Raw genomic sequence first — 17298 nt, forward strand, 5'->3', positions numbered from 1 at the left:
CATTTAAGCGAGGTTAACAAGAAACTGGGAAAACCAGCTTCGAACGCACGTTTTTCTTCTGGTGAAACAGTGGCAGCCTTTACAATATAGTATCCGAGTCCAAGACACTGTTCAGATAGTAGAAAAGAGCATTAAGAGAAAACATCTGTGTTATGCAGAAACGTCACAATTGGAATTACTATCCAGACTTAATTATCGCATGCCTCATTGAATTACAGAAGTAGTCTAAGAGTTGCAAAGAAAGTATTGGTGTACCCTATAAATTTTTAAGAATCATTTGGCTTTTCTTGTCCGTAATGTTGCCGGAGCAGGCTATCAGGAAAAGAATGGCTATACAATTCAAATGTATAAGTCCATGGTCAAACTTTTAACTTAAAGTTTTAGTTCTTGTAGCCTACCTATTGATGACTAAAGCAATTTTAGTTGTTCATGGACTTTGACATTGCAGATACTAAACTATATAAGGAAACTTAACGCCTTTTAAAATGGGATGGCATATTGTGCAAAAATTGGTTGAAGGGACAGGTCAACACTCAACTCTCACTGGAAAATATTGGATAACGTCTTTTTTTGTCTTACGTTTTCTTATAGTGATTTCATTAGCAAGTATGTGTCGAAGATTACTAAATAACGTTGTTAAGCAATTGCTTAAACATATAACCCTGCAGTACCGTTAAACTAACTTATTGATTAAGTTTAATTAGTTTAACTGTTTTAAATAGTTTAAGCTGTCCGTAGCGTTTGACACAGGCCAATATGGACTTTTTTAATGCTTTTGCTGTACATAGAATTAGCATTTTGATTACACATGAAATTACAAATGCCAAAAATTATTTATTTTGTCGATGCTCTATTCTGATTCTAACTTTGTATACATGATAGAACATAGAACATTTTACAATATCAACGATATTATACTCAATATACCACTATGATGAAATGTTTGCTTGTTCTAATATAGAAAGACAGAACCAGGTATACAATTGCTGTAATATTTCTGGGTCCATTAATGCACATTTTTATCGGCAGAATCGACTTGGAGTGATGCACAAGGCAACTTTGTGTGCAACACGGAATCGCCTGGTTGTAAAAACGTTTGTTTCAACGAATTCAGCCCAATTGCACCGGTAAACTACGCTCACTTGAATTTAATCCTGTTGTTGGGAAAAAACGCTTGTACAATTTCCTCATGATGTTTTGTCTATGTAGTTATGATTTATGTAGTTTATTTTAGTTTTGTAAAGAATTTGTTTTTCGATTTGGTAACAACAAGCTGTTGTTATAGACCAGGTATTGGGCATTCCAACTGCTAGCAGTTTCGATCATGACGATTGTTTTCAATGTATATACAACTCATAAACTGGCTTTAATAACTAAAGCAATTCGAAAGAAGCGTAAATGGAAGTCTGAGCAAAAGCAAAAGGTATATAAGCTAACATTTATTGCAGATAGCTTATTTAGTAAACTTCGGTCAGTTTTCCGACAACGCTTTAATCCAGGGGCGGGCGACTTCTTCGGTCGGCGGGCCTGATATGAGAAAATGAAGTACTTGGCGGGCCGGATTCCTGAATAGATTGGAACGCAGCTTTGTCTTATTAATGTTCATGGTCGAAAATGTTTGCTCACAAATGTATGTAGACCCGAACAGAACAAGTAGATTCATGGCCATCTGTCTCAGGTTGGCAAACTTGGACTTATTAAGTGACGCAATACAGGGATTAGACCGGAAACTGTCTGCGGGCCGCTCAAAATCCCGTCGCGGGCCGGATCCGGCCCGCGGGCCGTATGTTGCCCGCCCCTGCTTTAATCATACAATAGACAAAATCAAAAAATGAAATATGTTTTAGACAAAGTTTAAATTTTCTTATGAAGTATCCCTAATGTTTTGCTTTCATAAAGGCCATGCAATTAAAAGAACTAGCTAACAAATCAGAAAATGCCGTTGGTAAAAATGAAGGTAAGTTTGATAATTGCATAGGTATGTCATTCCGTATAATATAGGACGAAAACAAATATTGGCAGACCTGCTGTATATCTAAGAAAGTAAATAAATCGTGAAAGACATTTTGTTTGACCTGGCGCGGACGAGTTTCATCGCGTCAGAATGACTAACTTTTTGTGTTTGGTTGTCTGGACCTTTTAAGAAATGTTATCCTGTTTATTGATATAGCGCAGTAATGAAATGGTTCATTTGTAACCACTATGAATTTTGAATGACTTACATTTAATACTAAAAGTAACCAGTAAATTAATGAAAGATTTATACTTGTATATTTATGTAAAAGTCACTAACATCTTTCCAAAATCTTTCGGTGTATATGAAAGATGTTATAAGCATTTACTCTCGGTCCGGTATTCGTTTAAATTGGTTTTCGATGTGTTTTAAGTGAAACCTAACGAGCCAAAGAAAGATGAAGATAAGGATGATGAAGTTGTAGCAACGAAATTGCAAGAAGACCATCCTTCAAAACTGTTTTTGGCCTATTTTTTTATGGTAAGTTAAAACGGCTCAAAAGATATATCTGATACCTTTTAACGTTTAAAACAAGTTTCATGTTGTATACAATGTTGGGGCTTCTCAATATTAATAAAAATAATTTTTGGCTTCAAGATCTAGGGTTTTGCTTGTGATATCATGGTGGTTCTTGCAAAAGAAATTTGTACTAAAATGGCAAATTGTGGCCCGCATTCATCCTTAAGTGATCAATCCTCTGCAAACTTTGGTTGCCAGTATAATTGAAATGTTCACGCTTAATAACTGAATATTAAATATATTCTGTAATAATGCAATTTGTAGGTACTTTTTCGACTTTTAGTAGAAATTGCATTCATGGTGGGCCAATACAACCTTTACACATTCAAATTTGTGGTGCCAGAACTTTGGAAATGCCAACATTGGCCATGCCCAAATGTTGTCGACTGTTTTGTATCGAGGTACGTGCCTAGAAGCTAGAAAGCTTTAATTAGGTTATTCAACCTTTTGCTACATTTGTAACGGACGAAAAGCTGAGGTAGATTTAGCTGACATTGCATCTTCGCCAAAAGTTATCCAGAGATTCTATTCTGACATAAAAAAGAATCCATCTTTTTTGTTGCTTTTTGATGATTGACATTTTTTCAATTAATTTTTACAGACCAAAAGAGAAAACAATCATGCTCTGTACCTTCTATGCAACCGGATGCATAATGATTATGCTCAACATAATTGAACTTTATCACATCGGGGGCAACTTCAGCAAAGCATGGAAGACGAGACATCAAGATGTCACCAAAGAAGTGTTTGGTGACGAAGCAGTGCCAGTATTTGATGGGGCTGCAGGTGGGGTCCGTGCTTGGGGCCCAGGAGCAGAAGGAGTCTATGAAGCGGCTCCTACTGGTTATCCGGATGCAGTTGGTATTCCAATGTTATATACCAGATATACAAACCCACGTGGAAGAAAGTCTGGGCTACGTCGTAACCGTTACAACGATGAATATATGTATACGTAGATCTTATGTGCATTCTGAATCACATATCTGTTGGTTTTTTCAAATCAAAATAGTGGGAAAATAATTTTGCAATAACTTTATATATTTTAATAATTTCGAATAAGTAACGATGTCAGGTTTAGAAGGTCAAATTATTTTGCTTCTAGCGCCGCATGCTCTAAACCAGTGGTTCTCAACCCTTTTTTATTTGCAGATTCGCAAATCTCTCCATATCCCTTTATCATTTGTCTTACGTCAAGTTTGTCTAATGCGGTGCTTCTCAATCCTTTTCAGTAATGACCCTATAACTTTAAGCGTAATATGCCCTAGCGACATAATTTATCATACCATAATATAGAACAATTACACGTTTAACATTTAAAATGCAACGTTCTTGCTCTCAGATTTCGATATTTCAATGCAATTCGACAAAACTGCACAGAAAAATATGAAACTTCATACGTTATACTTTAAAGCTCACATTCACATGAACAATAAGAAAATTTATTATTTGAGGCATAGGTTATGTTATCGCAACGTGTATTATCGTCAAATTTCAATGTAGGAGATTGGATGCGACAGTAGCCTAAGTTTCATCCACCTCAGCATTTTGTTGACGCTATGGTTGTATAACAACATATGGTCCCTTATTAAGCATAGGCATAGGCCTATAATACGATGTATATATATTACAAAAGAAGTTAATTTGTGACATAGCTGCTTTTTATCTTTTCGTAGGATGTGTTTAGAGCTATGAAATGACCAAGAGATTGAGAAGCGCTGATCTGATTTATCTATTTTCGGTATGGGTTTTCAACATACAATTACTAAACATAATTGTTTTGAACAAAGTAGAAAAGAAATTAGGTTAGCTCACTTATAGACATCTATAGCATAAGTTTTGGCAAAAAAGGCGTGGGATATAGGTGTACCTACAGTGACCAATATCGAAAGCGGTTAATACCCACCACAAAACGCAAATAATGGTAGTTGACTAAGTCAAAAAACTGAAAATTGGCAACTATATCAAACTCATAAAAAAATCGTGCATTGCAAATTCGATCAAAGAAGAAAACAGCACTTTTGTGAAGAATGTTTTTATACGGCATACGCTCAGAACCATTAACATATATAGCAATATAAGCATAAATACCCCAAGTTGAGAACCATTGTTAACTCATGTTGCGGTTGCAAAATAATTAAATCAAAATCCGTACATTATACAGTAGGCTATACGCTAATTTGTTTAGTACTGTAGTAGCCCATACACCTTACTAAGGAATTATTGCTTGTGCTGCAAATCACATATAACGCTTTGTTTGTATATATAACGTTTTTTCTTATATCACATATAAGGAAATTGCAATTGACACTGACCAAAATTGCAATGACGAAATATTAATATGTACGCGTAATTGCGCAGAACACCTTACAGGCCTACATCTCGCTATCCTGGTACACCACAAGAAGTGATAAGTAATTTAAATGGTTGCTATTTTTTTATGAAGACACAATATGAAGGTTCATGTTGATGAAAAAGGTTGTGCACTTTTACTTGACTGCAGCGTTGTCACACCATGTTTTTATAGGGCAATCAAAATACACTGCTTACGAGAAAAGGATGTTTGGTTTTGTTGGACTTTTAAAAGATTTGTATTTAAAAAGCCTTTGATTTGATTTGAAGAGGTTTAACGGTATTTCTTCGAATCTTATCAGCACATCAAAAACTGAAAAAGAAAATATTTTTACCTACTGTATATAGGTTATCAGAAAAAATATATATTGATTTTCGTGAAGATATGACAAATTCAGTTTCATGTGTCACAGACCAAAGTGTTTGCTTGAAGACACACACACCTCGTGCGGTCGTACCCAACTGAAGGAGAAGGTCAACAGCCCCACAGCGTATGCCTACGTGATTAAACCGTCAGTTTGATGAATCAGCTTATATTGTAGACAAATGGTTTAAAAATCTCACAATCTAATTTTACTTTCACAGACTTTTCTTCGCTGATTAGAACCCATATATAGGATCAGCTGTAAAAAGCAAGACACCAAGCCTTGTCACATAAATCAAGGCGTGGCATGTATTCTAGAAAAACAATTCTTTTGGCATGTTAAGTTGGTTTTTTTGATGAAAACTTCATCAATTATTAACGGTTAACCGTAGCGACATGAGCTAATGAGATGAAAAAAGTAGGCCTATAGTCCGGGTTACCATTTCGTGCTTATTTCTAAGATTTGTGCTTATTTTCAAGTACAATGTCTTAAAAAATACTAATCATAGTAACTAATTTGCTTATTTCTGAGAAACGTGCTTATTTTTACTTTCGTGCTTGTTTCTGTCTTATTTTTAGGGCAGAGGTTCCTACTTTGGGCACGTCGTCCTTTTTAGTATACCACTTTGTACCAATAAGATACCAAAATTAAAAACAAGTAAATAGTATGCTATCTCTTTTTTTGTATTCTTTTTTCGTTTCCTAGTCGTTCTTATTTTTGAGTCCAGATCGATGGCAACCCTGCTTATAATAGCCTACTTACAAAAATATCAATTAACTTGGTAACTTATAAATAGCAATATTGTAAGTTACATAACCACATCACACATTTATAAACGTGATCACGTGAAGTGACCGTGAACAAATTCACCGGCGACAACTGGTAGTGGACAACTGACCGGCAACAAATTGGCCGGCGATCAAATTAACCGTGACGTAAATTGGCCGGCGATGAAATTAACCGTCGATAAATTGGCCGGCGATCAAATTAACCGGCGACAAATTGGCCGTCAAAAGGTCAAAATTCTAATTCACTATCTAGTCGCTATCTAGTCACTATCCAATTTAGTATGTGTATTGCAGTCAAGGTTGCCACTCGTAGAGTTTTTTGGCCCCTTGTAGGGTGTAGGGTGACCCTACGGGTTTTTCACCTTTATTCATAGATTTCCTATTGTTACATGCATTTTCCCGGTCTAGACGAGTTGTTTGATGAGATTATGAAACAATGCGTTGTAGCCTATCTCATGTAGTAACAATGGACTCATTGCAATAACAATGGACACTTTAGTTAAGTAAATTGTCAGATTGAAGCTGTACGTCAGGACTCCCCTAGTTTTAAGTCTTGTTTATGGTTATACTAATAATTGTAAATTGCAAAAAGAGTTGGAGATCAACTTAAACACAATAATTCAGCACTTGCACGGTCAATTTACCTCCCGGTCAATTTTCATTCCGGTAAGTCTGTTCCCGGTTAGTTTATTCGCGGTCAATTTACATCACGGTCAGTTTGTTCGCGGTCAATTTACGTCACGTTTAGTTGTCCCCGGTGAGTTTGTTCGCGGTCATTTTCCCGCGGTCATATGTCATGGAACCTTTATAAACTGTATATTATACATTTAACTACAAAAAAGGTATGTGTCGGCCATACACAGCTTGAAAACTTAGCAAACGATTTGATTTTGTGAGCTAGACCAAAGCATAGGCTTACCATATTTTTGTGATTGAAAAGCGGGACGCTTCAGAACAACAAGCCCTATCAGACAAATTTGGTTCATATTTTACTAGAAGTATGAGACTATTTTGGATTCCTATCGTCAGGGACAACTGAAGTAGTAAGACAACAAGAAAAACTAAAATAATGGATTTTACTAGGAAACAAAACAATGTTTAAGCATTTGTAAATTTACATAATCGTCCAATCATACTTTTCTGTAGACAATACTTTCTTCAAAAAGTCTTTATTCGACTTTATTTTCTCATAAAAATCACAGCAGGAAAAGTCAGTTTTAATTTTGCAGGTGATAAGGGCTTTCACATTCAAATGGTTTTTGCAGAAGAAAATGCAAACAAGTACCGGATCCGTACGAAATAAGTTCTTTCAATAACCTAACTGCAAAAAGATCATCTCCTCCTCCTAGCCTACTATTACTGAACACTGAACAAGCGAATGCGCTAACAATCAACTCACCACTGGACCAATTATCCGCTACAATGATGTAACAATTACTTTCACATTTAACGCAACGAAACAAGAACACGCATCGAGTATTGCTTTTCAGCAAATTGGCTAAACAAACCAATCACATCATGCTAATATTCGTGTAGTGTAGGGCAATGCTCGCTCAGTAAATGCCAAAGCGGGACTTTTAGTTGACTGACCGGGACGCCGGGACAAAGCCTTTAAAAGCGGGACTGTCCCGGCTAAAACGGGACGTATGGTAAGCCTACCAAAGCATAACAAAAAACGTTTAGTAAAGTCGAAAATAACTGGTGCTGGCATGCTGACAAAAAGCATTACAAGAACCATAAGGCGATCGTCAAGCAGTTTAAAATGTGAGAGTTTTAAAGTTACTCAAAAAACGTACTCCCATCTGTGTGTTTGAAGAAACCAAGCAACCAAGAAGAACCTAAGTTTAATGTTTAATAGGGTTAATGTCAAACAGGCTAGATTTGCGCAAGCGCTTTCTACGAACTAAAGTATATAGCTGGTATAAGCTACGCTTTTACTTTTTTCGTTTTGCGTAGACTGCATTGTTTTACAGTATACAACGCATTATTGGTTCACTTTTTCTGATGTAGCAGCGGCAAATTACAGACAAAAAGCGTGTCAGGAAAACATTAGGCCTAATAATAACAAACATATCATGTATAGAATCTAGGTAAATTATGTAATAGGCAGAATTATAAGGAAATTGTGCTAACCTCGAATATGTATATTCTAAGTGGAATTAGTTATATCGGATTACCCAATAATTACGGATGAATATTTTCATTTACAAATAAATACATAAGTATATTTGTACGTAGGCTATAGCATGTAATAAACTTTATATGCAAATAAGTAATCACATACTAGGTAACCCGATTCAGTTCTAAAGAAGTAGGGCCTAAGGTATAATCGGAGAACTGTTAACTAACTCCAGGTTGGTAAATTGATACAGGTGTAAAGTTATGTTAAATCTTGAACTTAACTATATGGCTTAACACATACAACTTTTTAAAATCATAATACTGTTGACACCAATAACATAATACTGCGAACTTAGCAATTATTATTAAAAAATTTTTGTTAAAATGTTTTTAACTCATTTTAAACACTTCTCGTTAAAATGTTTCTCGTTTAATTCGTGATGGTATAAAATCAAGTTTTATGATTTTCAGAGGTTGAAGTATTTAAGATAATTTTTTTCGAGAAGACCAAATTCTCAATTATGGGCTGGCATGTTGTGCAGAAATTAGTGGATGGTACAGGAGTGCATTCTACACTCATCGGAAAATATTGGATTAATTCTTTCTTTCTGTTGCGTTTTCGTATGTTTTATTAAGAGTGTGTAAGTATACATATAGTACATATCATACAAGCAAAAATTGATATGTTGTTCAGCTTGAAAACTATTCACACACAAATTTTTTTTAGCCTAAGTTAATCATCCCGCCCGTGCGGATGTTATTCATTTATTTTTTATTTCAAGTATCTACTATGTAACTAGAGTAGTTACTTTTAATTTTTATACTTTTACCTGAAGTTGATAATTACCAGCCTATACAATTTAATGAAAATAGCTTTGCACACTTAGTCTACTCTAGTTCATAACATACTATATGCAGGTTTGCAAAATCGTAACTTTTAAATAACACAGTTATAACTAAACAGTTGTTATCTGGTTATTCAACAGAAGACACTTGGAGTGACTCCCAAAGCAACTTCGTTTGTAACACAAAATCACCTGGTTGTAAAAATGTTTGTTTTAACGCATTCAGTCCGATTGCACCAGTAAGTCCTTATAATAAGATCTATAAGTAGCCTGCAAAAATGGTTTCACATTTAGCTTAGCTTGCATATAATCAAACAGTTTAACTTGAGACTAATTATTGTATTTTTGTGTTGAAGACAAGATTTTGGGCCTTTCAGCTACTGGCAGTCTCCGTAATGACGATAATATTTAACGTATACACGACTCATAAATTGGCTTTGGTTACAAAAGCTATACGAAAGAAGCGAATCTGGAAGGAAAAGGTGATTTTCTTATAAGTCGGCCTCGTACCAACAGCAGTCTACTTGCTCTGCATGGCAATGCTAAAAATTCAATTTGCTGTGGTTCATATACATTTTAGATGCATACATAAATGAAAAATGCATTTGCTCCAAATTACGTTAGATAAAATGAATCGTAGGCTACTCCATGCTGTTGTTACTAGTGCTGCATTACTTAGGTTAATTGTAAACAGAAAGTTATTGGCTTATATTTTGAACTCAGCAGAAGGCAAAATTAAAAGAAGCAGGAAAGGCAAGTGGTGGTAACGAAAAAAGTAAAGGTAATTAATTACAAAATATTGTTACCTAACGCGACTGATAATGAGAATTTCGTACGGACAGGGTCTGGCCACTATATCAAATTAAACTTGAAGAGGCTGAAGTGGTTGTTTATTACAGCAGTGCCAATATTTCAGAAAATATTTTACTTTTTAAACCACCGTTTACAAATCTTGTAAATTGCAAAATTTGCAGGCAAAGAATATAAACAAAAGAAATCAAAAGATGATGAGGATGATAAAGTTGTTGCAACAAAATTACAAGAGGACCATCCTTCAAAGCTGTTTCTGGCATACTTTTCCATGGTAGGCTCTTATTGGTACGCCATTGACTAAATCATACAATCGCGACGAGTCAAGTAGGGCAAGTTTTTTTTACAGCTTCTCAAATAGGCTACTCAGAATTTATGTTGTACGGTGTTTTAATCTGGGTTCAGGAATTTTATATTGCAACTTATGTCTTTTTTATATGCAACTTTTATGAAGTATTGCGCAAAACTGTATTTGGATTACCGATTCGAACTGAATAGTGACCTAAAAGCAATTGTAGAAATGACCCGGCCAAACATCAGTCCGAAACTGTATACCAAATTGTTAAATTGCCAAGCAACTTTATGTACGGTGGGAAAAAATTTATAACATGCTACGTAAACAGTTGGCAAAAGATCGCCATTTCTCCCCAGATAATGTTTTGGAAATATTTAGCATTATATTTAAATAGATCGCTTGGGAAACCACTATCGTTTAAAGTGCTTTTGCACAAAGGCAACTTTTTACTGCAACTTTTGTTAAAAATAAATACAAATTTCTCATGATTTTAATACAACAAAATCTTGTCCGACAAGTAAGTTATAATTTCACAATAAAACAAATAAAAGGTTAATTCAATCAACAAAAATTTTAGGTTTTTTCCCGGTTACTCGTAGAAGTCGGATTTATGATTGGCCAATACAATCTTTATGCATTCAAATTTGTTGTCCCAGAGCTTTGGCAGTGCCGACATTGGCCCTGTCCGAACGCAGTTGATTGCTTTGTATCCAGGTAAAAGGATTTATGTTACAGTATATTTAGGGCATGAAGTGTGAAGTTTAACATCCATGCGACCAAACCTCATGATGTTAAATTACATGTTTATAAATATATTTATCACAGTCAGCAATATAACAAAGATTATTGCAGTTTTGATTGCACATTTAAGTAGTATTTTCCGATGTTCAGGCCAAAAGAGAAAACAATCATGCTTTGTATATTATATGCAACCGGATGCATAATGGTTTTACTCAATATAATTGAACTATACAATATTGGGGGCAACTTGAGTAAAGCATGGAAGACAAGACATCAAGATGTCACCAAAGAAGTGTTTGGTGATGAAATAGTTCCGATGTTTGATGGAGCTGCAGGTGGAGTCCGTACTTGGGGTCCAGCTGGAGTGTATGAAGTACCATCCAGAGGTTACCCAGATGTAGTTGGCATACCAAGAATGTATGTTGCAGGACAACCTGGTAGGAAACGTGGTCAAAAATCTGTTTATCATAAGCAGAAAAATGAAGAATATATATACACTTAAATGTATGTTGTAAATTTATTACCAACGTGAATTTAAATTGCTTATCGTAAAATTCTAGTGACAAAATTGGCCTTGGATTTAAAGCAACTAACTTGTTTGAATATCATTAATATAGTTAAAACTGAAGTTTAGCAAGGTAATCCAAGGTTGGAAATCTTAGAGTAACGCTAAGTGCAAACTGGCCGAATACATTATTACGATATACAGTAGTTTGTTTTATGGAATAAAACAGCAAAGATTTTACAGAAAATGACTCACAATATTATTATCTCGCGTACTATATGCAAAGCTCTGGTCAAAACATTCCACAATAATTTCTGATGCAATTGAAGTGTTTAATTTTGTAGTTTTTGTGCTTTTGGTTTTATGATTATGGTTTACTCATATTAATTTTTTCATGCAGGACAATTCCATTGTTTGGAATTTCGCTTTATGTTTATAGCTCTACTTCGCTAGTGAGCAAAAGCAATCTTAATTAATTTAGAATGTAACACTGAAAGCATTTTTCCAAGTTAAAATTGCTTTTAATATTAGTTTAATAAATGTGTGAAATAATTTCTTACTTGCTCTATGTTGTTAGTTGTCCAGAAAACATACCTATGCATGATATTTTTTGCAGTGCATCAGCGAATTAAATAGAGTGTTCAGATAGATCATCACAAGTTTTTGATACTTTAAAATTGAATAGTATTTTAAGCAGAGAATCAGCATATTTCTTAGTCTGAGCAAAATGTTTTTTCCAATTTTGTCAAGTAGATAAATATTCAGACAAAGCCTGAATCAACAATCAGTCATTCGCATTTTTTATACTAACTACTGTTGTACTACCTCAGGTAATAAATATTGAAAGCTGTACATACCATAGATTAAGAAGAGTTTGCTTTTGTTCTAAGAGATACTGCCCAATGCAAGTCATCTGGTTCACACATTGGATTAAGATGTAAGGCTCTACTAAAACTTTTGATAGCCTACAAGTAAAAGCATAAAAATTTATATGATGTATGACAAAAACATACTGTAAGACTAGGCTGTTGGATGTCAGTAGTGATTTCAAATCATTTATTGTATCAAATTAGTTATATCAAATTTCAACACATTGCGAACAATATGCAACAGCTATACCAGGGGTCTGGAACCTTTTTGGTTAAGGGAGCCATGAAAGCTACATATTTTTAATTGTATTTCCGTGAGAGCCATATAATATTTTTCAACACTTAATGCAACTAACGTGTGCATTTTTAAGCAAAACTAACAACTTTAGTCAACGGTAAATGTCTGAATTTACTCTTTAATAACATGCTTCTTACTGTTAACGCGACTTACAATTGCAGAAAAAGTTTTATTCGTAACAATCAGGCTAAGAAATGGAAGAGCTCTTAGATTTATCTGTGAACCAGATGCCATCATCAAAAGAGTTACATATGGCTTGTGAACCATAGGTTCCCGACCTCTGAGCTATACTGTATATAGACACAATATATAAACAATTGATTTCAAAAATGAGTCATAACTAAAAGAAAAATTTATAAGCAAATTTAAAACAAGTGAAAGTTTTCCCTGAAAAGCAAGAGATTGAAAAAAATCAACGATAAGTTAATTTAACTTGCAAATTAGTTGACATAGTTCTACTTTAAACTTATCAGCATTATTTAAATTCTAAATATTCTATTTTTTCACCCCAACCAAAGTTGGTCTTACCATGTCGACATCTTTTATATTAATTTGACTTCTTCCCAGCGTTTGCCAACCAATCCACCAGTGCTTTTTAGTTTGGATAGCTTTCTCAGCACACTGAACAGCTAGAAAATCCTAAGAAGTAAGTGACATGGTATATATATATATATATATATATATATATATTATAGTATGTAAAAGTGGATTAAAACAAAAAAATCATAAACTAAATATCTGGTGACAGTACCTTTTCCAGAATCATCAGAACTTGGGCTTTCATTTCATACAAAATTTCATCGTGTGGATTAAGGTTGATTGCTTCATTCCACCTTTAAACAAAAAGCAATGTCAACTTACGGATCACCAATAAGTTTGTTTGATCTAATCTAAACACATACATTTTCATTTGTAAATATAAGCTAATGATGTGCTGTGTAGTTCAGTGATGCTACGGTTTGTCAATTAAATTCCGAGTGCAATAATAAAACTTTAATACTGTATCATGCTATATTTCCTCTTAAACAAATTCCTATGCTGCCCATATATATATGTACATTATCCAGTAACTGATACCCATCAGGAACCAATAACTACATAAAATTTATAAAATTACTCAATTTACATTTTTTCAATTTATTGATTTATTTTGAAGCATTTGTATTTTCAATAAAACAGTAAGATATCAATGAACAAACACTTTATTTATTATCATTATCTTCACAATTTTATTTCATTACATTATTCATTATGTTTCGAAAATGACAAACTTTTAAGTAATAGTAAAGCAGAATACTTCCACATACTTTTTTAAGGCATCAGAATATTTTTCTTGACCTGCAAGCACTGAACCCTCCTCTTTCAAAGCAACACTTCTCAGCAACCTTTCTTTCTCAGAAAAACTAAGATTTCTGCATCAAACAGTTACAGGTACATTTCATCAATTTCATTTAAAGGATCTTTAAATTATTATCTGATGATTTGAATATGACAGTCGTGCTATATTTTATATTTTAACCAATTTTTAGACAATACTAGGTGTAGTACAAATTTGAACTGGTGGTGCTATGGTAAATAACACAATATTTACATAAAATTTTAATTTACTGATCCCACAAACATAGACACAGACCTTGCTTTACTTTTTGAACTGGAAGATGTTGCTGTATTTTCTTGAAAATCCAGATCAACTGGTTTAGTTCTCAGCTTCTTGTTTGATTTCCAAACAAAACTATGCTTTCCCGATTCAGAAAAAAAACTAGCCATTATCTTTGATATATATGATACATGAAAATACAAAAATGAGCACTATGCGGTTGGAACTTTTCTATGTGATGGTAAAACTCAGCACAGAAACAAACTTCATCTAAATTATATTTTATTAAACATTGCCCTAGACGTGGGAAAACTTACGCTAACATGTGAAAACATTCAAGAATAACTTTCTAAGTGTATAATGTCGGACTGTATACAACATTTGAATCGTTTCCTTGTTTGCCCAACTGAAAAGTATGGCAATTTTCGACAAGAAATTGTGTGTGTAAGGATGCAAACTTTGGTGTGCGCTGAAGTACATTCAGAAGTAAATTCTTTGTTTATTTATTATAAATTGGCGATCAAACAAATTGCTTTCCTTTTGTTATTATAAATCGGCGTGCAAATAAAAAAGTTTGATAGCACGTTAATAAACCTCGTCTGTGCAGGTGCCACACTTTCCACCATGGCTTGCTTGGCTTTAAGAAATAAAAGGAGACTGATTTGATCTTTTTTAGTGAAAAGTAAGAGAATGGTTGAAAAGCTGCGCTTAATCCAGTTGGCATTAAGTTGCAGCAACAAGCTTGAGATATCTCGGGGATGTAATTCTATCATGCATTCCGCTGTGGTGTCCTTAATAATGCCGTTAAGGTAAATGTAACCAAACTCTATCTGTTCATAACATTTTTCCTTTTATTTTTTGTGATAATCTTGCGTATGTTTTGTTATTTTTAACTTTTGATTTACTGTCTGGAAGTTAACTATGTTGTGGGTCTGGTGCCCATGCTAACCATCTTCAGAACTTACAGGATAATTGTATCAGTGCAACCATGCATGTTTCAAGCTTTTTGGCTTCGCCTCATTTTCCTGTTAATGATCGTCATGCCGATTGTTGAATGGATTGCATCATACTTTTCAATAAACAAAAAGATACGATGTGACGATTAGATTAACTATTTCAATGTAGATAGGACACCAGCCCAATCTTAAATATAGGCGGTTATGTTAGAAGAATGGATGCACAAAATGTTTATTTTAGCTATTTAGAGTTTAATAGACCCTTTTCACACTACGACCGCTATTTGTTTTGGGTGGCAAGATTTTTTTTCAATCGCCTGTACTTAATATTCATTCGTTCATTTTATTTTTCGCCGTAAATGTTGGGAAAGAAAAACTGTGCTCAAACAGGTGGCCGCGAACATATAAGTAATTATGATGATATTTACCACAAATAAGTCAAGAAAATGAGGCAAGGCTTCCAAGGTAAAAACATGCGTCAGCATCATGGCCACGAAACCCTTATCACAAAACACATAATTAAAACACGTTAAAATAGAACTAAGGTTAAGCTGGTAGTTTTTCAGAACATAAGCTTCTGTCACTGTCGAGATGGAACCAATCTGTCTTTCTGGATGGAATAAAAACCCCACTTAGAACAACACCGTCCAAAGGACTGGACTCTACCAGAAAGTTTACATCCAGTGCGCAGAATAAATGCACCAAAAATTGTGTCACGCCAACATTATACTTATAACATAGAATATAGAGCAATATTGCAATTCTGCGCCAGAAAGTTGACACAAAAACCAACTATCATACAAATAAAATCAGGCACATTTGTCCAGCACACAATGTTGGCTTCTGCACCAATTTTTTGGCACAGAATAGCCGTTTTGCCCTATATTCTATATTATAACTTATAATTATTACATCAGCGTGGCGCAAATTTTGGCATTTCATTTATTGGTACATTTATATGGCGTACTGAAAGCAAACTTTCCAGTAGGGTAAAAAATCCATTTCCCAAAGTTGGGTTTTCTTTGCCAGGGTGTGAAGGAGACACTAATTTCAATCTAAAGTCATCCTGTTTTTGTTTCTGAAAAACAATATTTACAACGCTGGAAAGAGTACTGGAATTTCATTTTACAGCAGCGGCTATTTAGCGTAATAATAGAAATTGTCAACCCACTTTGATTGTTTTCTAAACTAGCCTACAAGCAAACTGGGAGCCGGATTTTATAGATTTCGCTCAAATGGGTATAAATTCCTTCATAAAATAAAGAAAAAAATTTGAAAATATATTGTCTAGTTTTTATTTTACAGCGCTTTGAATCCTACGCACTGGACTTGTTCGATATGAAGTCGGGCTACATGGTCAGCATAACACGTAACACAAAATGTATAAGAGTTTGCTTGCTATCTGCTGCGCATGTGAATGTAATAATTGAGTTTGTCTTCACTTTTAGCTGATTATATTATACTTTGCTTGACACGCAAAACAAAATTAGGCTACTAATGCTCCGCAGATAACACGCAAACTCTTTCTATTTCTATTGTCTTATTGTTAACATATTTCTATTGTTAAGTATAGGCGAGCAAAAAATCTTGCACCCAAAAACACAGTGGCCGTAACTCTGAAAAGGTCTATTAAAGTTAGAGTTCAATTTGGAGGTAAATTTAGAGACCTCTTTGATGCAATGCATACGATGAAGATGAGCTTGGCGTGCATTACAAATATGCCAAACAACTTTTTCCGATTAAATAGTGACAGCCTACGATGAATAACATAGGCTATATACGACAGCAACAGTATGATTGAAAATGGCTAAGTTATAAGGTAATTCACTATGATCCATTAAGCCTATACATAGGCTATTTATCCAGTTTTGTAGAAACTCTACATAAAAGGCGATTAAAAGAACCTGGCTGTAGAGCATATTTAAAGACTTTCTCCAGCAGCTTCCTTGACCAGCGGAATGTACCATGGATACTTGATGTTGTCCTTGTCAGTTATTTGGACTTGCTATGTTGCTGACTGCACCTAAGCATGTGTTGCTACTTTCTTCTCACAACTAAATTTTAAATGCTGTAAAAAAAACGTTCGCCTTATGGGGATTACCCTATTTACCCTGACAAACTGTATGCCTTGTCGGCATATTTTCTCTTTCGTTTTCTGAGTGGTGGGTAAATGGCTATAAGTTTTCTTTGCTTTGTAAAAGCATGGACAAAGAACTATAAACTGTA

The 17298-nt window shown here is 34.4% G+C and overlaps 3 protein-coding genes across 5 annotated transcripts; 2 read left to right on the forward strand and 1 right to left on the reverse strand.

The window, feature by feature from the left end:
* Window positions 1–428: 428 nt before the first annotated feature.
* LOC143460926 (gap junction beta-2 protein-like) lies at window positions 429–5087 on the forward strand. The gene is made up of 7 exons (XM_076958617.1): window positions 429–606; window positions 1030–1127; window positions 1286–1423; window positions 1900–1957; window positions 2388–2494; window positions 2798–2934; window positions 3135–5087. The coding sequence occupies exons 1-7, from the start codon at window positions 486–488 to the stop codon at window positions 3487–3489; spliced, it is 1014 nt and encodes a 337-aa protein (XP_076814732.1). The 5' UTR covers window positions 429–485; the 3' UTR covers window positions 3490–5087.
* Window positions 5088–8634: 3547 nt separating this feature from the next.
* LOC143459553 (gap junction beta-2 protein-like) lies at window positions 8635–11748 on the forward strand. Its single transcript, XM_076956765.1, has 7 exons — window positions 8635–8777; window positions 9143–9240; window positions 9358–9483; window positions 9725–9782; window positions 9976–10085; window positions 10684–10820; window positions 10998–11748. The coding sequence occupies exons 1-7, from the start codon at window positions 8678–8680 to the stop codon at window positions 11347–11349; spliced, it is 981 nt and encodes a 326-aa protein (XP_076812880.1). The 5' UTR covers window positions 8635–8677; the 3' UTR covers window positions 11350–11748.
* Window positions 11146–17298, reverse strand: LOC143460650 (tetratricopeptide repeat protein 33-like). Of its 3 annotated transcripts, XR_013117925.1 has the most exons (7): window positions 14153–17298; window positions 13827–13931; window positions 13271–13352; window positions 13048–13158; window positions 12210–12317; window positions 11913–12021; window positions 11146–11281 (listed from the first exon to the last, which is right to left on the reverse strand). XR_013117925.1 is itself a non-coding variant. In XM_076958243.1 (6 exons), the coding sequence occupies exons 1-5, from the start codon at window positions 14284–14286 to the stop codon at window positions 12216–12218; spliced, it is 534 nt and encodes a 177-aa protein (XP_076814358.1). In that variant the 5' UTR covers window positions 14287–17298; the 3' UTR covers window positions 11147–11281; window positions 12210–12215. The 3 variants fall into 3 exon arrangements, 2 of the variants coding, with proteins under 2 accessions (XP_076814358.1, XP_076814359.1); XM_076958243.1 differs by lacking the exon at window positions 11913–12021 and having other exon boundaries at window positions 11147–11281; XM_076958244.1 differs by lacking the exon at window positions 11913–12021 and having other exon boundaries at window positions 11167–11305.

This window comes from Clavelina lepadiformis, chromosome 5 (genome assembly GCF_947623445.1).
Source record: "Clavelina lepadiformis chromosome 5, kaClaLepa1.1, whole genome shotgun sequence".
Lineage (NCBI taxonomy): Eukaryota > Metazoa > Chordata > Ascidiacea > Aplousobranchia > Clavelinidae > Clavelina > Clavelina lepadiformis.